Source organism: Phoenix dactylifera, chromosome 5 (assembly GCF_009389715.1).
Source record: "Phoenix dactylifera cultivar Barhee BC4 chromosome 5, palm_55x_up_171113_PBpolish2nd_filt_p, whole genome shotgun sequence".
Classification (NCBI taxonomy): Eukaryota; Viridiplantae; Streptophyta; class Magnoliopsida; order Arecales; family Arecaceae; genus Phoenix; species Phoenix dactylifera.
In genome coordinates this window covers 13,993,051-14,014,900 of record NC_052396.1, presented here as the reverse complement: position 1 = coordinate 14,014,900, position 21,850 = coordinate 13,993,051, and the positions used below count along the sequence as shown (strand labels likewise).

General features: G+C 44.1%; 2 protein-coding genes across 2 annotated transcripts; both read right to left on the bottom strand.

Moving 5' to 3' along the window:
- Window positions 1-10,479: 10,479 nt before the first annotated feature.
- Window positions 10,480-12,147, bottom strand: LOC103713174 (probable signal recognition particle 43 kDa protein, chloroplastic). Its single transcript, XM_008800002.4, has one exon. The coding sequence runs from the start codon at window positions 12,115-12,117 to the stop codon at window positions 10,735-10,737; it is 1,383 nt and encodes a 460-aa protein (XP_008798224.4). The 5' UTR covers window positions 12,118-12,147; the 3' UTR covers window positions 10,480-10,734.
- Window positions 12,148-19,372: 7,225 nt separating this feature from the next.
- Window positions 19,373-20,715, bottom strand: LOC103713175 (dehydrin DHN1-like). The gene is made up of 2 exons (XM_008800003.2): window positions 20,285-20,715; window positions 19,373-20,111 (listed from the first exon to the last, which is right to left on the bottom strand). Exons 1-2 carry the CDS (start codon window positions 20,492-20,494, stop codon window positions 19,644-19,646), a joined length of 678 nt encoding a protein of 225 aa, XP_008798225.1. The 5' UTR covers window positions 20,495-20,715; the 3' UTR covers window positions 19,373-19,643.
- Between the last annotated feature and the right edge of the window lie 1,135 nt (window positions 20,716-21,850).

Sequence of the window (21,850 nt, the reverse complement as noted above, 5' to 3'; positions counted from 1 at the left end):
GGCCTTACGTTTTGGGCCAAAAAAAGTCCAACCAAATAGGCTAAAACTAATTAATTTAGCCTATATTTGTCGGGCTAAGTCTCCTCCAATATAGGAGGAATAACCCAACAATGCTGACTAAGTGGTTTGCTTCGTGGCTCACCACTCTAGAGGCTTCACCAAGAAAGACCACGCATCTGTGCCTTATCCTTTGCACTATCTTTTCTTTTCTGATTTTGTTTGTTGCACCCATACTTGTTGCGTGCGATCCATCGTTGTACTAAAAAAAGGAAGGACAAAAATTATATGGGACAGACACATTTATCATATTATTTTAGTGATCATCTTAAAAAAAATCCATCATTTTTTTTTATTTTTAAAGTATTTTTTATCAATACATATTATATGACTAGAGTATACATGTCAAATAGATTAGTGATATAACAAGCCAATACATATCTCTAGATAAATCGATACATAGATTACAGAATATGATGTTCATAATACACAATATACAACCAGATAATACATACTTACTAAATTAGTCATATAGCAACTCAATACACACATCCAAATAAATCGATATATAGTTTTCAGGATAGCATATTCATCAGTATATATTATATGGCCAACTGATACATACTCAACGACTTTCTGATATATGCTGCAAGTTTTTTTGATACACACCTAGCAATGATCTAATACATAATTTTAAATAAATCGATATGCAGTTTTCAGAACATACTTTTTATCAGTATACGCTACATTGCTAGGTGATATACACCAAGTAAATTAATAATCTAGCAAACTAATACATACCTCTAGATAAATCAATACACAATTTTTAAAATATGTGGTTCATCAATACTAATACATAGTACAGAGTTTCTAGCTCTATCATGTAAGAAAATTCTTTAGATTTTATGAATTCTCAAGTACAAAGTTCTTAAAAAAGAGAGAAATTTGAAGAAGAAGAAGAAAGGGATTAGAAAAGAAAATGGAAGACCTCACGGATGCAAGAGATAACTTGACGAAGAAGAAATTGAATGGAGAGGCATGATAAGAAAAAAAAAAATGCCACATGCAATTTCTTTTTTTATTTTTAAATTATAATAAGGAAAATATGAAAATATTTTTAAAATGTTTGTTGAGTAATTTTCTATTTAACAGTTTTTTCGTCCATTTTTCCAAAAATCTATTTTGTATAAATATATAATCTTTAACTTTTCACAAATCTTAAAAGTATTTAAAAAATAAATAAACACTGTTTAATAATTAGTAAATATAAGAACAAAGAATTTGAACAAGAATTTCTCAACAAACAATGTTAAGAAATGGAAAGAAGATTAAAGTTTTAAGAAAAAATCAAACAAAACAGCAAAATATTCTTAACAGCTAGTTAGCATTCACATATTCCAGTAGCCATATGGGGATGTCAAAAGGGTGGATTTGGTATAGTTAATGAAAATTGAAATTACTGCCCTTTGAAATCGATTGATTTTTGAAATAAAAAATTATAACTCTCCCTAAAAAATTGTAAAACCGAAACCAAAACTAAAAAATCAAAAATCGTCTTTCTTGGTTTGTGCAATGGGGCTATGGATGATCCAAATTAAGTAGGATAGAGGGCTAGGATTATCTGATGGCCATTCTTAGAGAATTAGTAATTTGGATTTATACTAAATATAAAAGATAATGAGGTATTAAATATCGGGTGTATTTGGTTTTGAGTTTGGTGTTGGGTTCGACGTCGGGTTCGGTTAGGATTTAGTGTCAAATTCAATTTCGGATCGAAAAATCACAAAAATTATAACAAAAGAAACTGAATAGTTTTTAGTTTGTAAATACATCACTGGAACCATTCCGATTTAATTTTGTCTAAAACCATCCCATTCAGTTTGGAGATGGATAAAATATTCAGGCATCTTTCTCTGTTGACATTTTTATCTTTGAATGGCAATGAGTACCTTGTCACGAACTGTCTATTAGTGAAAAATGCAGTAAAATTTTATTATTGGTTATCATTTATGTAACAACATTTTAATTTGCGAGAAAAATCCTATCTTATTATATCATTGCCCGGTTGGGTGGTATTATCTGTCCTTTAGAAAAGGCTGAAGATTAGATTACATACAGAGCCTCCATAGTTTGCATCATAAACTCTCTCTTACACCAAGAGCTGCACTATATTTATCCATTAAAAGTGGTGGAATCATTTTTCCTCAAGGTCAACTCCGATAATAATGTTTAGAATAAATCTGCTTTGGTGAGGCGAGCTTCATCATTAGAAGTGCTAGTGGTGTGCTGATTGTAGCAGGTGAAGGCAGAGTACTTGATATTATGGTGCTGATGGTGGAATTATGTGCTGCATCAGAAGGACTGACATATGCTACAAAAACTTTGTGATGGGGACATCAGCTAGGTCCCCATTTTATTTGCATATTTGCTTATTGTTATTTCTGGGTTTATTTGTGTTTTAGGATTTATTTGGGGTTTATTTTATTCTGGGCTTATTTGCATTTTAGGGCTTATTTGTGGAGAATTATTTTATGTAAGGGGTTTATTTTAATTGTTCTTATGGGGCCCTATTTAAAGGGAACTTTATGTTGATTAGGGTTTTAATGAAGAATTAAAGATTTCTTTCCCCACGTTTCCTCTTCTTCTCTTCTCCTCCCTTCTCCTTCTTCTCTTCTTCTTCCTCCTTCTCTTCCCCTCTTCTCCTTCTTCCATTTACAACTTGGTCCGGCATCAACTTGGTATCAGAGCCGTCGGCTTTGCCCCTGCTGCCAAAGCCACGAGCCAGATTATCTGCCAACGCCCGGGGTCTAGCTTCTCTCTCTCTCGATTCTCACCAGAGGCAAAGGGAAACCCTGTCTGCGTGCCCTTCCCACCAGCCGTCACCACCGTGAACACCTCTACCACCCACCGCCAGACCACCGGTGGTTCTTTTGCGGTCTCCCAGAAGTTAAGCCGTAGCCGTCCGGGATCAAGCGTCACAGGCAAACAGCAAAAAAAAAAAAAAAAAAAAAAGTCTGCAGCCGAGAGAGAAGAAAGAGCCACAGTCCCTGCGCCGGATTTCCCCCTCGCGTCCATCTGACTTGATCCCTCCGTCGTCGCCGTTGCCCCACCACCTGCAACCACCGGCAGCCGGTGTATGGCCGATCGTCGACGGATTCCCGGATTCCTGTGGCCGCACGAATATTACGCCGTACGTCGACCACGGACACCGGAGCGCGTCGAAGGGCCACATGTGACTCCCGCTGCCGGAAAGAGGAAGAGCGTCGCCGACCTGTTCTCGACCTTGTCCCTCGGCCCTGTCGACGCACCCGCCGACCACCGTGCACAAGGAAATCCCGGCCACCACCACGACCAGCCGCCGCCTGTCGCCGCCGACAACGGAGCCACTGTCACCGTTCCGTTCGACCGCTCCGCAACCACCGCCGAAGCGGCCGGAACGCCCTCCCGAATCGATCGGGAGGTTGAAGAAGGAGTTACGGTAACGGGTCAGTTCTAAACCCGTTACCCAACCCGATAACCCGGGTCTCCAACAAAAAAAAAAAAAAAATCACGTGATCTGCACGTGCCGGTTTTACAGTTATCGGAGCGGGTTTCATTCGAAACCCGAAACCGATAACCCGAACCCGTTAAGGTTCAAAAAAAAAAAAAAAAAACTAACCTCTGTTTCTTTCGAACGGAAACCCTAGGGTTTCCGCCGCCGACGCCATTGCCGCCGCCCCCTGCCGTGCCGTCTCTGCTGCCGACGCCCTCTCCTCCGTCAACCGAGCCGCGCCGCCCCTGTGTCCGTGCCGTCTCCGCCGGCCTCGCTCCGTCTTCGCCGTCTCCGCCCGTGCCGCCTCTTGCCGCCGCCGAGATCCGCCATCGCCCGATTCTCGTGTTCTCCCTCCCCACCGAGCTGCACCGCCTTGCCGTCGTCGTCCCCGCCGCTCCCGCGACCGCCCGATTGCCACCACCACTGCATCCTACCCTCCTTGCTTCGCCGCTGCCCCTCTGCTCACCGCCTCTCCATCGCCGTCGCACGCCACCGCAGCTCCGCCCCTCCTCCTTACCACTGCCGACCGCCGCCTGCCGTTTTCTCCTTTCGCCGAGAGGCACCGAGCCCCTTCCCCTAACTCCATTTTTCCCCACCCCCTGTTGCAGTCATCCAAGCCACCATCGCGGGCTTCCTTGGCCCGCCTTCCACCAAACCCTCCCGTCTGGCCCTGTTGCCACTTGTCCAGCAGGCCACCAGCCCAGTCCGTCTCTACGGCCTGATTCTGTCCGTCAGCCCAAGGCCCTTGGCCGCAGGCCCTGTTTCAGGCCCAAGCCAGGGTGTTCTTCAGCCCATTTCAACAGCCCATGAAGCCTTGTGTTGTAGATACAGGTCCAAAACTCCAGCTAACTCTGCCCGGCGCCAACTTCGTGTTCGAGACTCCACGAGCAGACGATTCTGGTCCACTGCATTCACCACAGGTAATAGGTTCTTCCTCCTTTGGGCTTGCTTATCTAAATATGTTCTAGTTCTCTTGCATGACAGCCCTATTTTGAAACTTATTTTCTTGTCAAACTGCAAAACCTAGAACATTTTCCACCACACCCATCCTACCCACCAATTAAATCTAAATATTAAATTAGCACACTTTAGTGTCAGGACATCATCAACATCCATAGATCAGATTACTTTCAGACTTTGAATGACTGTAAAACGTGTTTGCAACCTAACTTCTTATAGTGACTAATTTTCTACTTTAATTCTGAAATAACCAAAGTACAAATTAGTAACATTTAATTTTAAGTTATTTTTGTGAAAAGTTGCTGATTTCCGAATTCATAGTAGGTTGCATTAGTGGGTTGCATCAGTAGGTTGTCCTGCATTACATTTGGACAATTAGGGTTCATTAGTAGCATTGCATATCATATCACCAACTAGAGTAGTTCCTATATGCCCACCCGTAGTGGTAGAGAGTACCTCCTCACTGACTCTCAGACCCCTTTATCCACCATGGACCCCAGAGTTATACAAGATATTCTGGAACAATTAGCTGCAATACGAGCTGATCATGACGAATTCAAACGTGAGATCCGTGCTCTAGTACAACACTCTAGGACTCCGGAACCATCATCCCCAATCGCAGCTTATCCCGAGTTTGGTTTGACCACACCACCTGTAGCTTTTCCCCATCCCCCTAGGAACCAACATCATCCTGATCACCAGCGCGATCTTGACGAGCGACTACTTCGTATCGTGCGAGTAGAAGCCCCCACATTTGCTGGTCAATTAGAGCCGAGCGTGTACCTTGATTGGAGAGCAGCCATGGATAATTATTTTGAGTGGTACGATATGACCGATGATAGAAGAGTACGGTTTGCCAAAATGAAGCTTATTGGGCAAGCTCACTGGTACTGGCATAACGTTGAACATCGGCGTGAGACCCAAAGGCTTCCACGTATCACCACTTGGGAGGATATGAAAGAAAAACTGAATAAGAAGTATCTGCCATTCTCTTACCGACAACGTCTTATGGATAGGTGGCAGAAACTAACTCAAGGAACCTCAACTGTTGCCGATTACATTGCACGATTTGAGGAGTTTCACATGAGGTGCGGTGTAATCGAAGAGGAGACTGTTACTCTTTCTAGGTTTCGAGCAGGACTCCACGAGGAGATCCAGAAAGAATTGATCCTCCGAGAGATTACTACCCTTGGCCAGGCATACCAATTGGCTCAAGATGTGGATAGTTTTTTACGAGTCCCTGTGGTGAGACGTACCGACTCTCGGTTCTTACCCCCAGGAGCCCGACCTAATCAAAGCCATCTTCCACAACCCAGACCACTCTCCAACCATCCTTCCCAGCCCGGTTCTAGCCAAACACCGACTAGGACGTTCCCGGTGCCTGCTCAAAGTACATCAACTGATAAAGGAAAAGGCATATTAGGGTCCAACCCGCCTTTAAGAAACCAAACCCAGTGTTTCAGGTGCCAAAAGTTTGGCCATATTGCGTCCCAATATAACGCCAAGACCTATTTAATGACTGAATTGGAAGCAGGAACCCAGGATACTGAATGTGTCGAAGAAGTCTATGAACCAAATATTGAGGATTTTATAGATGACTTTGGAGACGAAAAGACTGGGTTAGAGTTTGTTCAGACTGAATACCAAAATGAGCCCACTGATAGGAATGACCAAAACCATAGGCTCCATGTGGTTAGGTGCACACTAGCCCAAACAAAGATCGAACAAGACTGGCGAAGAACCTCCCTGTTTTATACACTTATCAAGATCAATGGTAAAACATGCAAAATCTTATTTGATAGCGGGAGTTGCATCAATGCCATTGCGTCTGGAGTTGTTTCTCGCCTTGGCCTGAAATCTACCCATCATCCTAATCCATATAAAGTAGCCTGGGTAGATAAGACGTCCATTTCAGTTTCAGAAAGATGCCTTGTCCCGATTCAATTCCTATCCTACAAAGACGAGATTTGGTGCGACTGCCTCCCGATGGACGTAGGTCAAGTCATTCTAGGAAGACCTTGGTTATACGATAGGGACGTCACACTTCATGGTCGGTCAAATTCGTGTAGTTTTATGTTCGAGGGTCGGAAAATTATACTGAACTCATTGCCTCCTAAAGAGCCCGGCCCTGAGAAGAAGGGTGCTACACCACAAAAAGATGAGTCACTTCACATCATTACTTCGAGAGAGGTAATGAAAGATATCGAAAGCCACTCATCTGTGTTCGCCCTTGTGGCTAGAGTTATCAATGTGGAGTCAAATGCCGAACATCCGGCCGCCGTAGTTCCTCTGTTGGAGGAGTTTCACTCTGTCTTCCCCACTGATCTTCCAGAGGCACTCCCTCCAATGCGTGATATTCAGCACGTAATTGATCTCATTCCTGGAGCGTCACTGCCAAATCTTCCCCACCATAGACTCAATCCAAACGAGCACACTGAACTGAAACGCCAAGTTGACGAACTAGTCACTCGAGGGTATATTCGTGAGAGTTTGAGTCCGTGTGCTGTACCTGCACTCCTCACTCCCAAGAAAGATGGCTCTTGGAGGATGTGCGTCGATAGCCGTGCTATCAATAAAATCACGGTTAAGTATCGTTTTCCTATTCCTAGGCTGGACGACCTTTTAGACTATATGTCTGGTGCTACAGTTTTTTCCAAGATCGACCTAAAGAGTGGGTACCACCAGATTCGGATTCGTCCTGGGGATGAATGGAAAACTGCATTCAAAACCAAAGATGGACTCTACGAATGGTTAGTAATGCCTTTCGGATTAACAAATGCTCCAAGTACTTTTATGAGGGTGATGACACAGATCTTTCGACCTTTTTTGAATAAATTTGTCGTTGTATACTTTGATGACATCCTCATTTATAGTCAAACTCAAGAGCTCCATCTCTCACACCTGAGGCAGGTTTGTGAAGTCCTGCGGAAAGAAAGCTTTTTTGCAAACCCTAAGAAGTGTGCCTTCCTGACTGATCACGTCATTTTCTTAGGATTCATAGTGTCTTCCAAGGGTGTCTCCGCTGATCCAGAAAAAGTAAGCGCGATAGTCGATTGGCCTGAGCCCAAGATCTTAGCCGAGGTACGTAGTTTTCATGGTCTGGCTACTTTCTATCGTCGCTTCATTAAGAATTTTAGTTCAATAATGTCTCCCATCACAGATTGCATGAAGAAAGGAGACTTTATCTGGACTAAGTCGGCATCCCAAGCATTTAAAGATATTAAGCATAGGATGACCGAAGCACCTGTCTTGCGCCTCCCTGATTTCACTAAGGTATTCGAGGTCGCATGTGATGCCTCTGGCGTTGGCATAGGTGGTGTGTTAAGCCAAGAAGGTCACCCTGTCGCGTTCTTTAGCGAAAAGTTAAGTGATGGCAGGTTGCGTTATTCCACCTATGATAAGGAATTCTATGCGGTAGTGCAAACTTTGCGACACTATTTGCTACCGCAAGAATTTGTTCTGTATTCAGACCATGAGGTTTTAAAGTATCTCAATTCTCAAAAGAAATTAAATCTTCGACATGGCCGATGGATTGAGTTTCTACAAGCCTATACTTTTGTGCTGAAACATAAAGCTGGAGTTGAGAATAAGGCTGCTGATGCACTCAGTCGACGGATCTTCCTCCTATCCATGATAAGCACTGAAGTAATTGGTTTTGAAAGGATCAGGGAACAATATACCACCTGTCCTGATTTTAGTAATGTATACCTGACCTTACGAGATGGAGTAGAGAGAGAGCACGATGATTTCTTTTTACACGATGATTATCTCTTTCGCTCCGACCGTTTGTGTATTCCTCGAACTTCTTTGAGAGATTTTCTAGTATGGGAAATACACGCTGGAGGACTGTCTGGGCATTTCGGGAGAGACAAAACCATTGAGATGGTGGAAAGACGTTTCTTCTGGCCGAGTCTCAAGAGAGACGTGGCCAAGATCGTCGCTCAGTGCCGCACATGTCAATTAGCCAAACAACGTAAACAGAACACTGGGCTTTACACTCCACTACCTGTTCCTGATTGTGCGTGGCAAGATGTTAGCATGGATTTTGTGTTAGGGCTTCCACGTACCTCGACCAAACACGATTCCATTTTTGTAGTAGTGGACCGATTCTCTAAAATGGCTCATTTTCTTCCATGTTCTAAGACTTCTGATGCTTCTAGGATTGCGAAACTCTATTTTGACGAAGTCGTTAGACTCCATGGTCTTCCTAAATCTATTGTGTCCGATAGGGATGTTAAATTTATGAGCTATTTTTGGAAAACTCTTTGGCACATGATGGGTACCAAATTAAAATTTTCCTCTGCCTATCATCCCCAAACTGATGGCCAGACCGAAGTGGTCAACCGAAGTCTAGGGAGTCTTCTCAGATGTCTGGTAGGTGAGCATACTAGGACTTGGGATCTCGTGTTACCAACTGCCGAGTTTGCATATAATAGTTCGGTCAATAGGACCATAGGCATGAGTCCTTTTGACGTGGTGAATGGCTATAAACCTCGGCAACCTATAGACTTGATTCCCATGTCTCATCAACATAGAGTCTCTGAGTCTGCACAATCATTTGCTTCACACCTGCATTCATTGCATCAGGAGATCAGCAAACTTATTCACTCTAATAACTTAAAATATAAATCCTTTGCTGATTTGCACCGCCGTTATAAAGAATTAAATGTAGGTGATTCAGTCATGGTAAGAATTAGACCTGAACGACTTCCTTCGGGGACGTTCAAAAAGTTGCAATCTCGTAGTGCGGGACCGTTCAAAGTCCTAAAGAAAATCAGTTCGAATGCGTATGTTGTAGATCTTCCTGAAGACTATGGGATTAGTGCGACATTTAATATTGAAGATTTAGTCCCATACAAGAAATCAACATTCATTCCTTCTGACCCTTTTGTTGATACATCCACTGTTGTTGATCACCCTGCTCTAGCACCTGCTAGTGAGCCTCCACCTCCACAGTTTCATGCACGCAGAGAACACATAGAACATATATTAGATGAGCAGGTTATATCTACCAGGAGAGGAAGCTACCAACGTTACCTTGTTCGGTGGAAAGGTCGACCCGAATCAGATGTGTCGTGGATTTCGCGAGCTGAGTTGTAGCACTTGACCCGGATCTTCTGGAGCAGTACGACAGCCGACCCGATTTACACTCGACGGGGTCGAGTTTTTCTCACCCGGGAGGAGTTGATGGGGACATCAGCTAGGTCCCCATTTTATTTGCATATTTGCTTATTGTTATTTCTGGGTTTATTTGTGTTTTAGGATTTATTTGGGGTTTATTTTATTCTGGGCTTATTTGCATTTTAGGGCTTATTTGTGGAGAATTATTTTATGTAAGGGGTTTATTTTAATTGTTCTTATGGGGCCCTATTTAAAAGGAACTTTATGTTGATTAGGGTTTTAATGAAGAATTAAAGATTTCTTTCCCCACGTTTCCTCTTCTTCTCTTCTCCTCCCTTCTCCTTCTTCTCTTCTTCTTCCTCCTTCTCTTCCCCTCTTCTCCTTCTTCCATTTACAACTTGGTCCGGCATCACTTTGAGAGCTTTCCACATCATTTTTGAGAGGAACTCCTTGACAATTATTAGATGGCTATCTACCTCATTGTTAGACTTGCTCAACGGGCAGGTTGAGCCAGGTTTGGACCAAGGTACCATGTCATTTAATCAGGCCTAGGCCCATCCTGATCCGGCATTTGGATCTACTTTTCAGGCCTAAGCCTACTACTTATCGAGCCTTGGGCTTCCAGGCTAGACCCTCGGGCTTCCTAGGTTTTGTTTTCCCATCTCATTGGCTTGGCTTCAAGCTCTTGGGATGTCGTGAAAGCCATGGGGCGACTTAGAGGAGACGACCCGGTGCTAGCCGTGAGTTCGGACTTGGAGACCCTTGACATTAGCATGGCAATTATCGACAGTGGTGTGGTGGCCGTCAAAGAGGTGGTATATGTAACTAATCACATTAGGATCACATTGTGGACTTATGGGACATACGTTTCCTCATAAATTTTGGAGATTTTATTCTCTAATTTCTATGAATTTTTTTATATTAAAATGGCACAATATATCCAATTTATCAAAAAAAAAAAAAGAGGTAGATTCACAACATGACATGCGGGAAGATTTTGTAAATTCTCACTCACGTACCAACAAGAATTGAATCTGATCAAATGTAGTTTTTGACTTTTCACCAAAGTTATGCCATTAAACTACACTAGAAATATGAGAGAAGAATCGGGAATACAGAACCTTTCACCCTACAGCCGTCTCTTGCGGTGCACCAGATTCCTTCCCGTCCTCCTCCTCCTCCTTTTTCACGGCTACCGCAGCCGCCGATAGCTCCGCCGGCAACTCCGCCTCCGTCCGCCGCCGCTCGAACTCCTGCACCAGCTCTGGATCCACATTAGCCTCCGGCTCCCACGTCGCCTCCTCAATATCCACCCACTTCACCAAATACTCCTTCCCAACTCCCTCCGCCGCCTCCCTCCTCCCCACCACCGCCTCAGCCACCCCGTACTCCAGCCCGGCCTCGAAGTCCGCCACCAAATCCTCCGCCACCCATTCCTTCCCCACCCACTCCCTTCCCCCATCCTTCCACTCCACCAGGTACTCCCTCTTCTTCCCCTCCCCCCTCCCCTCAAGCACCCTTTCCACCTCCGCCCACTCGTACACCGCCCCCTCCAGCTCCGCCGCCGCCGCAGCCAGCCCCGCCCGCCTCCCCAACGCCACCGCTGGTGTCGCCGCCAGCACCTCCCTCGCCAGCTCCAGCGCCGTCCTCCCGCGGCCGTCCACCGCCCCTGGGTCCGCTCCAACCTCCAGTAGCGCCCGCACCGCCACCGCCTGCCCGTACCCCGCAGCCGCGTGCAGCGGCGTCAGCCCCCCGCCGGCCCGCTCCGGCCGCCCCACGTCCGCCCCCGCTGCCGCCAGCAACCGGATGCACTCCTCCGACCCCAGCCCCGCCGCGAAGTGGAGCGCCGTCCGGCCGTCGGCGTCCTCCGCGTCGGGATCCCGGGCAGCCGACTCGTCGGCGAGGAGGGCCGAGAGGGCGGCGGCGTCGGCCTTCCTGGCGGCGGTCCACCAGGGTGTCTCGTACTCCGCCACCACGTCGGCAGCGATGGCGGAGGCGCGGACCCAGGAGGGGGCGTGGCCATCCTTCCACTCGATCAGGTACTCGGTGGAGGTGGAGGTTGAGACGGAGCCATCGTCGCCATAGAGAGGTGATCGGACGGTTCGGCTACCGATGATCCGGCTGACGTCTCCGTAGTCCTCTTCTTCCTTGTCCTGTTCTCGTGGTTGGATTGGAGATGCGGGCTGCGGGAATTGGTCTTGGAAGGCGAAGGACCGGACGCCGCCGTGGCGCTGGTGGCCTCGGCGGAGATAGGTTGCGGCGATGAATTGGAAGTAAGGAAGGGATTTCGGTTTTGGAAGAGGGAGCTTGAGGTGGGAAAGAGAGGGGTTTATGAGCATTGCCTCCATGAGGGGGGGGGAGGGAGAGAGCGAGCGAGCGAGCGAGAGAGAGAGAGAGAGAGGTTTTTGTTGTTTATGGCCAGTGTGATAGAATAGGATAAGGGTGCAACCGAGCAGAAGAGGATGGGAGGGTTTTGGGGTTTCCAACCATTGGGCCCTATTGTCCATGAATCTAGGATGAAATATATCTGCTGTAAATTTGATCGACCTAATAAATTTTTAAGATCCTTACCATGACAGAAATGAAGGTGCAATTGCTTGGTTCATCTAAATAAGAAATTATATCCTACACCACATGCATCACATAAACGACGCACATAAAAATAAATGAGAATAAATTATTACCTACATTTTATACACCAGCATGGCTGTACATGCAACCAATCACAACCGCCAATTTCTATTGTAGTGCATTAAGATACACGCTTAATGAATATTGCCTATAGAAACCAACAGCTGCTATTGGTTGCATGCACAACCATGTGGTGCACCCAGTGTAAACAATAATATCTGACAAGTAAGGAATTGCTGCAAATGGTGTAGGGAATAATTTCCCTATAAGGCCTCACTCGAACCCTAGCAAGCATGGGAGCTTGGGTCAAGCTTGAGTTGAAAACTATCACCCTGACTTCAATTTGGATTAGGCATGAGTGTATGTCGCACTGTGGATGATTCTCTCTGATGGCCTGCCTTTGATTTGCCATGTTCAATATCGTGCCTCTTCAATTTCAATTATATTTAATACATATTATATATTTATGTTGATCATTTATTTATAGGGATTCTGTCTAATTAATAGATTGATCAGTTAAAATTAACCCATTATTCTGTCTATAGATTCTTAACCAGTGTTACGATCACTTTTCCAGGCAACCTGAATATGATACATGGTCTTTAATTTGTAAAGAAGTGAAAATGATACCTGTTGCTGGAAATTGGACCCGGGGGCGGTCGTCGGTCGAGGAGGGGGAGCGGCAGGTGGACACAGGGGAGTGGCGATCCATCGGCGGGCGGCGTCCTCCGTCGGGGTGCCTGCAGAAAAGCCGGTGGCCGGGTTTTCCGGCGCCGGCCCTCCGATGCTTAAGTCAGAGGGGGGCAATCTGTGTTTAAAGGAGAAAGAGGAGAACAGTATTTTTAGAGTTCTCTATGTCCAACCCCCCTTTGAGAAGCAAGGGTTCCCTTTTATAGGGGGGTCGGTTTACCTGTGATGTGATGGGGCGAGACCGTCGTACGGCTCGGCATGTTGCTTGGACTGGCACACGATCGGGTGAATCATTGCATTGATGTCGGAGATAAGGCCGAGATCAAAGACTTATCACGGTTGACTGGACTCCGCTGAGCTGATTTGCCGTGGAGAGCCGTGGGTCCGTAGATAATAGGAGCCATGCGCATTAATTGTTGAGTAAGCTGGAGGTGCGCATTAATTGTTGAGTAAGCCGGAGATTCGCATTAATTGTTGAGTAGGCCGGAGATTCGCATTAATCGTTGAGTGAACCGGGGGTTTGCAGAGGTCATGCGTAATAAATGCTGGGGCAGTGGCAAGATATGGCCCTCGGCCGGACCTCGGAAGGGTACGGCCGTAGTAGGTGGTCGACAAGGACAGACCTCTGGGGTCGGGAATTCTCCAGGTCGGAGGTTCTGAGGTCGGACGTTCCGAGGTCGGACGTCCAAGGTCGGCGGCTATGCGGCCTTTTAGAGGCGGGGTTACTATATTGCTGGGGGGGGAAGCCGTATTCCCCCAACAATACCTGGAAGTAGTTTCTCTCAGAGAAACCTACCATTGCATAAAAATAACTATCGAAAAGAGAATTTTCGCTGGAAATAGGTGGTTTTTATGAAAGAAACCACAAGGATTTCTCCTATAAGTGTAGAGGAGGCTATCAGACGGGAGACCTCTCCGCTAGAGGATTTCTACATGTTCTTTATCTCCTAATTTTATAATTTTGTTACAACTTATAGGTTCCTTTAATTTGACATGGTCTTTCTGATCATATTGTGTCTTTAGGGTTTCTTTTATGTCATTTTGGATGTAAACTTCTAATCTTTTAATGCGTATATTAATTGATTTTAAATTAGATTATAATTATTTGGAACCATGCTTCCTTTATGAGGAAGGATATGTGATGAGATGAGATTGATATGGAAAGACTTAAGAATCAGATTAGGGTTATTATTGTGGCTGCAAGCACTGGTTACACTATGAATTTTAAGTCCTCTTAAGTGAGGTGAATCAAATTTTAACTAATAGCCAATATAACACTAGCATTCGGGATGAAATTAAGGGCACCAGCATCTTAAATGGTCATTAGCTACATGGGTAAATAGCTCTTGCATGTTTGCATTTGCTTTTGTTTCTGTTGTGGTTCAAATTTAGCCTGAGGGTAACCACGCTGGTAGAGTCGAGGAAGCCGCCATTGGATGAAAGAAGAAGACGGGAGCTACCTCCTGTGTGACGGCCGCAGACCTGCACAAAGCCTTACCGGTGTTTCCGGTGAGGACACTCCGACAATCCAGTTAGAGTGGGATCAATTTGGTCCAGCCAAAAAAAAGGTTGTTTAGAAGTTACCTGACCGAGCTATTTATAGTTCCGGTGGAGAGGTTCAGATGGCAGAGGCACTGTCGGCCCTCATCATGAGGGAGCGTGGCTCTGAGCCGGATGGCGCGCAGCTTAGGCTGGTTGGTGGCGTGTAGTACTGCCCGTTCTTGAGAATGGTAGGGTGTTGACAGTCATAACAGGGTATGGCCGGAGTAGTCAAGGTGTCGTCTAACTGTTAAAGGCCGATTATGGAAACATGGCACGGTAGTGTGGTAATGTACGGCCACGTATATGGGCGTAGGTGCGCATGTGGGTGCGGTCGTTGGCGAGGCCGAGCTCGTTGAAAGGTCGCATCATGCGTTTGGCGAGGTCGGCTTGATGAGTGCTGAGAGTAGCTCGGCTTTTCAGGTTTCGAGGTATGCTCGGTGGAGTGCCCCGAGCTCGAGAGTCGGGGCGTACTACTGAGGTAGGCGCCCCGAGCTTGGTCGGGGTGGGTCGGCAAATACTGGAGGCATCCCGAACTTGGTCGGAGGAGTCTGCGAATACTGAAGTTGGTGGGGCTTTTGGCGGAGTCCCGAAGTTGAGCTGACTCTGGGCCGAAGTGAAGATTCAGTCGATTAGCTTTGACGCTTATTGGGCCGAAACTAGGCGGCTTTTTAGTTGTGGGCTGGACGATCCATTTTGCCTCCCATCAGTTTCGTATGATGTTCCAAGCATCGTTTTGCTCCTACCATGTTGCGATAATTAATTATCCAAAGATTTTGAAAAATTATTGTATTGTAATATTTATTAGTAACTAGACATGACATATTTGAGAGAAGAGAGAAAAGAGAAAAAAATGATGAAACAATATGTTTAGAAGTCGAACAGAGTCAATTCATTTAGAAGTCAAACTACAGAAAGGGAGAGTCTAATAATTTTTGGTAGTTTAATGAAAGTAGCTTGATCTAATCCTTTCAACCAGCAACTTTAATAAAGAAGATTATTTTCACTTGACAGCCAAATTATTACATCATCTAAGTTATTTTTATTTTTTTAATTTTAAAAGTTAAAATATTAGATTAGAGAGTTTGAAATAAACCCTAGCAACACTCTATACTTGAGTTGACCTCGTACCATTCTTTTAAACTTAATTTATTTTCCAACTCATAGATTTTTTTTTGTCAGAATGTCAGGTCCGAAGATATACTCATAAAAGTTCCAGGTCCAAATGCATGTATGATAAAAACATATTCGACTCGGCTCTCTAAAACTCGATGATATACCTGACGTATATTATTGTAATTTATGTAATTATATTTTTATGCTTCAATTTTTTGTGAAATTATCATAAAAAATTTAAAATTTTTAGCCACTTCTTTAATCTCACATGTCGCTTGTTATCAAAATTTCACCTCCTTTTTTTTTTGGCTAAAAAAAAGAGGAGGAGAATTAACCCCACTCGCATAGCAGCCCCCACTGGGCCATCTTTCCACCAGAGAATGTCTGATGCGGGTAGACAATACACTCATACCCTTCCCGACCCGTGGTTACCCACGTGTACCAGAAGCGCTCCCATTGAGCGCGTCCAAGCAAAGGGTATCCGGTCTCCATATTTAATCAACGTCCGCGTGTTTCGAACCTGGGCCACATCGGTGAAAACAAAACCCCGTTCCATTTGTGCTACCACCTCGGTTGTACCGTCATCCCACCTTTAATCTCACTTTTTTGACTAAGGTGATAGGAAGGGCTGAGATAGCTTGAGGTGATGCCGCTGGAAGCTTTAAGCAATTGGTTTTATCAGAATTGTCGGATCCAAGATCCAATGAGCGGTAGCACAGTTTAGCCTCGATCTCATGCTCTTTTTACTCAATACTAAGTTAACAAACAGCTTATTGACCGCGCATCCATCCCTTTTCCCACCCAATACTGCACTGTCTCTCGAATCCTCCATCTTGTTCTTTGAGACTTGTTACTTTTTGACTTTTTTTTGAATATATTCATTTGTTGTAGGAAAAAAAAACTATTTCCGCATCCATCTTTTTCTGTATTAAAACATACTAAATTTAGGAGGACAATTTATGACTTAATCCATCAATCCGATCTATGAACGATCCATTTCGGATTTAATATAAATAGGTTTGTGTCGTAGCCAGGTCAACTTATCTAAACCTATTTATTAAATGAATTGGATTCAGATTTAGATCTTTGACCCATTTAACCTATTTTGATCTATTTAATAATTAGATCGAATTATAACCCAATTCATTTAATCTATTTAAAATTTATTTAACATGTTTAAATTTTACTTAACCTATTTTTATCCTATTTAACTCGAACTGCTTAATCTATTTGATCTGTTTAAATCTATTTGATCTGTTTAAATCTATTTAATCTATTAAAAATCTACTTAGCCTATTTAATCCATTTAACCTAATTTAACTTGTTTAATAAACAAGCCGAATTTAGATATGAATTTTTAATCTATCTAATAAACAAGTTAAGTTTGGGTGGTTGAATTTTTGATCTGACCGACATTTGACCCGATCCGTATCTGATCGGGTCTAACTTGATTGCCAACCCTAACTAAATTGGAAAGATGGACTTAGGCTTCTCGTGCGAGTAGATGAGAAGAGTGGGAGATTCCACTGTGGACATAAGTTTGCAGCAATCTTGGATTTGTTTTGATTCTCATGCTTCGTGTAATTTTCTCTTTTTTTAATCCATTTTTCTTCCTCGGATTCTAGTTGATGATGGTTTTGTCTTTTGTGATATTTTTCAGAAAGCATGCCAAAGCTCGACAGAGTGACATCGACAGATCGACTCTTATAAGCAGCCTTTCTATCTTGTTACCATCACAACAGATGACATTAGGGGCTTGTTTGGTTCGCAGGAAAAGGAGGGGGGAAAGTGTGGTCAACGGGAAAGTAATAAGATGCCTCTTGTTTGGTTGGAGTTTTCAAAGGAGAGAGAAGGGAAAGTTGTATTCCCATGGGAATGTGATTCCCACATTTCATGGGAAAGTCTTTCCCATGAGAAACATGGAAAAGTTACTTTCCCATGAGGCGGGAATCACTCCATTTTTACTTTTTCCCAAAAAGTCCCTTCAGCATTAAAGAAGCATTAAAGAGGCATTAAAAACCTAATTTTTATTAAGGGCATAATAGGAATTATATATAACTTTTCTAGGAAAGTGGATGGCCAACCAAACATAAGCACCTTGAAAATTTGTCACTTTCCCATGGTCAACCAAACATGCCAAAAGTACTTTCCTAGGCATCCTCTTCCTAGGAATTTGTTTTCCAGGAATCATATTCCTAGGAAGGAAAATGCTTCCCGCGAACCAAACGAGCCCTAGAATTCTGTCCATGTTTTATTATTTTACTTTCACTGTTTTTGGAGTTACAAGACTACATTGGCTACGCTATTCTTGTTGCCAACCGTTGCTTCTACTCCTAACCTACTCTACCTTAAAAAAGCAATGGTCGTATTTGACTAAAGAATCCCACTGATCGTACTCCAACTCTTCCTTTCCTCACATCCCAAGTCTACGAGATCAGAATGAATGCGTTTAGTCTGTAACCAGAATCAAAATCAGAATCGAAATGAAATCTCAGTACTAAGAAAAAGTCGGATAAGAGATTGGGACATTCCCTCTTGAAATCAGAATCAGATACAGAATAAGATCCCCCCAATCACATAGCTAAAATAGAAGTCTCTTATTCCTATTTCCAGCCCAACTCCTCCTAACCAAATATGCCAATAAATCTAGTGTGACGATCCGTGCGGGCGTGTGTTTAGTCTCACATCGGTTATTCACTAGGTAGATCTTGAATACTTATACAGGATCAAGGAACCCAAATAATATCTTCCGGATAGCCATTTTGGGTGAGGTCCTGGATTGTTACAAATGGTATCAGAGAAAATCCAGCCCATAACCTATGTGGACTAGGGGACACTGCAGCACGGATCCATCGAAGCTGATCACGGGTCAATCGTGGTGTTTGTGATTAGATTTGAATAGATTTAAACCCTTAGCCTGACGAGAACGTCAGGACTTGAACGGAAAAGTATGTGAGGACTCGCACGGGCATGTGTTTAGTCCCACATCGGTTATTCGCTAGGTAGATCTTGAATACTTATACAGGATCAAGAAACCCAAATAATAACTTCCGGCTAGCCATTTTGGGTGAGGTCCTGAATTGTTACATCTAGTGAGTATGGAACCGACACAGATGTAGCAGTGATCATTGAGATGCATCTGTTCCCAAGCTTTGGATATCATGTTTGAGTATCTGGTTCGGAATCTTATTTCAATGTGCTCTTGTGCTCTCAAGGTTGGCCATGCTGTAGCAAGGCATCATGTTTGATTACCAAGCCAAAGCTCTCCTGAACAAGGTGCTTAACCCCCGATTTTATGATATATTATAGCATTTCTCCACCCTAGATTTTATCTATAACCGTTTCCCCAGCAGGTAAATTAGTCTTCTTCATAGTGATCAATAACGAAGGTTCTTGGTGATTTAATTTTATTCATGCTATGGTTGTTCGCTTGTCCTGACTGATTAATGTATATACTCCCTCAAGGAAAACATAATTAAATAGAAAATTTTAATAATTTTAAGGACATATGTTCATAAAGTTTTATTTGTTCTACAGCGATGTTCGTACCTAACATAAAGTTGTATTCATGCATAAAGTTTTTGGGAATGTAGATCTATTTCTATGCCCGTTAAAATCAAATTACCTTTCCTCTTGCTTGCAACCAAAGCCTAGTATCTTGACCACTGGCTAGCTGAGTATGCTTCAAAAGACGCCCACTTTAGAACATGAAACATGGTAAGGAAGAAAAAGACACATTAATTAACTTGTCACAGTCTATATATGTTTAGACTAGAACAAAAACAATACCAAACAATTATATCACTAGTAGGCATTTATGCACCATGAAACAAGTACATATATATATATATATCAATACTTGGGTATCCTTCTTGCCTAGCGGCAAAAAATAACAACAAAAAGCAAGAGCATACCTAATCATATCACATCCAAGATGGACCAACAAACAAACAACTTAAGAATACCAACAAACAAACAGTGGCAATCCAACATACATCATGATAGAGAAAAACATCCAAAAACAAACATTAAGAAGGATATGTATCAAGCTTTCCTTCTAGTGGGTAGCACCGGCCTTCTCACTCTCCTCGCCACCATTCTTGTGATAGCCGGGCAGCTTCTCCATGAGCTTCCCTAGTATGCCCTTCTTCTCTTTCCCCTCATGTCCATGATCGGTTTCGTGCTCCTTCGTCCCCTGGCCGGCGCACTCTGCGGCCGGGGCGGCGGCCTCCTCTGGCTTCTTGTGGTGGCCGGGGAGCTTCTCCTTGATCTTTTCTAAGAAACCTTTCTTCTCCTCCTCCGGGACTCCCTCCACTTTGAGACTCTCGTCCACCACCTCCACCTTGACTGTGGAGTCCTCGCTTTCGGAGGACACAGCGGCGATCGCCACCTCCTGCTCGACCACGGCCGGCTTCTCCTCTTCTTCGCCGCCGATCTTCCCCTTGATCTTCTCCACCAATCCCTTCTTTTTCTTCTTCTTCTTCTTCTCTTTGTTCTCTCCCTCACCTCCTTCCTCCTCACTTGACTGCATGTATACCATAACAACAACAAAAGGGAATTTTATACTTAGATTAGATCAGAAAACTTCATGGTTGGCAAGATCACAACACGAACACTAAATATGCGGTGAGATAAAGAAAAAAAAAAAAGAGAAGGGCAAAAGAAAGCAAGAAGGGTTCCACGATGCGGTGGACTTACCGAGCTAGAGCTGGAGCTGTGAGACCGGTGGAGCTTCTCAAGCAAGCTCTCCTTCTTTTCCTCCTCTTTCTCTTCCTTCTTCCCCTCCTCTATGTGAACCTTTTCCACTCCGGCGACCAGAACCTCCTGCTCCTCCTCCTTCTTCCTCCCCATGAAGTCGAACAGGCCCCGGTCTTTCACCTCCACCTCCTGCTTCTGCTCCTCCGCCATCCCTCCCAACTTTCACTCACAAACACCAACTGATAACTATGAAACAAATAAAGCTAATTCGGTGGCTTTCTGCTGGAAGCCTCTTCTCGCTTCTTCTCCTCTTTGGATTCGAGATGAAGGGAGGATGGCGAAAGCCAAGGTGTCATATAGAGCTTTGCTGCTTTGGTGGATGGTGGGGTCCATATACAGACGTAGTAACGCGTTACCGACGCGATGAAGGATGGGAATTATTAAGAGTCACTCAGATGCATTGCACCATTCGCTTTACTTTACTTAATGGCGCACTTCCCGATACGAACTCTTGGGAGCGAACCAATGAGTATGCGCCACATCAGTCGAGCGACTTTTGAGTGATATTTTGAGTTCCTGATGAATTTTTTGTGTCGGAGGACTAAAGGAAAAGAAATAAACATTAAAGGTGGGGGCCACGGAGCGGCCTCGCCTTTCCGAACATCCAGTAACAATCGACCACGTAGGAGTTCGTACGTAGGGAGGTGGTCACTGGTGGGCCCCCCAGCGCTTACCCTCGGGTGGACGGATCTCGAAGTCGGTGATGGCACATCGCCGGCCCCATGTGTCACGCTTATCGAAGTCATTAGCCTCGGTGTGATTCCTCGCGGATGAGTTACACCACCTGTTTACGCGGCTCAGTGCACGACACGTTTGTGGACTTTATTTTGGGGAGGGATTTGCGGTATGCGAGAGTCGCGGTGGTCCGCGGGGAAGTGGAAAGGGTTCTCACGTGAGACCAGTTGGTTTTGGCCTTTGGGATTCCTTCCTTCGGGAGTTCAAAGGGTAATAGTGGAATTACGGCCGGCAAACTATGTTCCACCTATGTTCGACGTGCAATAAGCCGATTTCAATTGGAGCCAAATAAGTTCGGTTGGAAACAAGTTGATTTGTTTAAAACACTTAATAATTAGACCGGATTCAGATTTTAATATTTTGATATATTTAATCTATTTAATAATTCGATCGGATTGAATTAAGTTGGTTAACAGATTATATAAGTTTTACAGATAGATTAATAGGTTAATTATTTATTTCTTAAATAAGTTAAACAAGTCGGATCGAATTATTTATTTTTTAAATATGACAAGCTCAGATTTCTATTTCTAATCTACTTAATAAATAGATTGAGTTCAGATATGAAACTTTATGGTCTGATTTGTATCGAATCCAGCTGTATATAATTTGTTCCAATCCGATCAGGCTCGATTGCCACTCCCAAGTGGAATGGAGATCTAATGGGAGCCTCGTGGAATCACACCGCCTTGAACTGCAGGGGACCTATTTTAACCACTTGTTAGCGAAAACAAATAATGCCTTACTTTTGGTGCCATCCTGTCACATTGT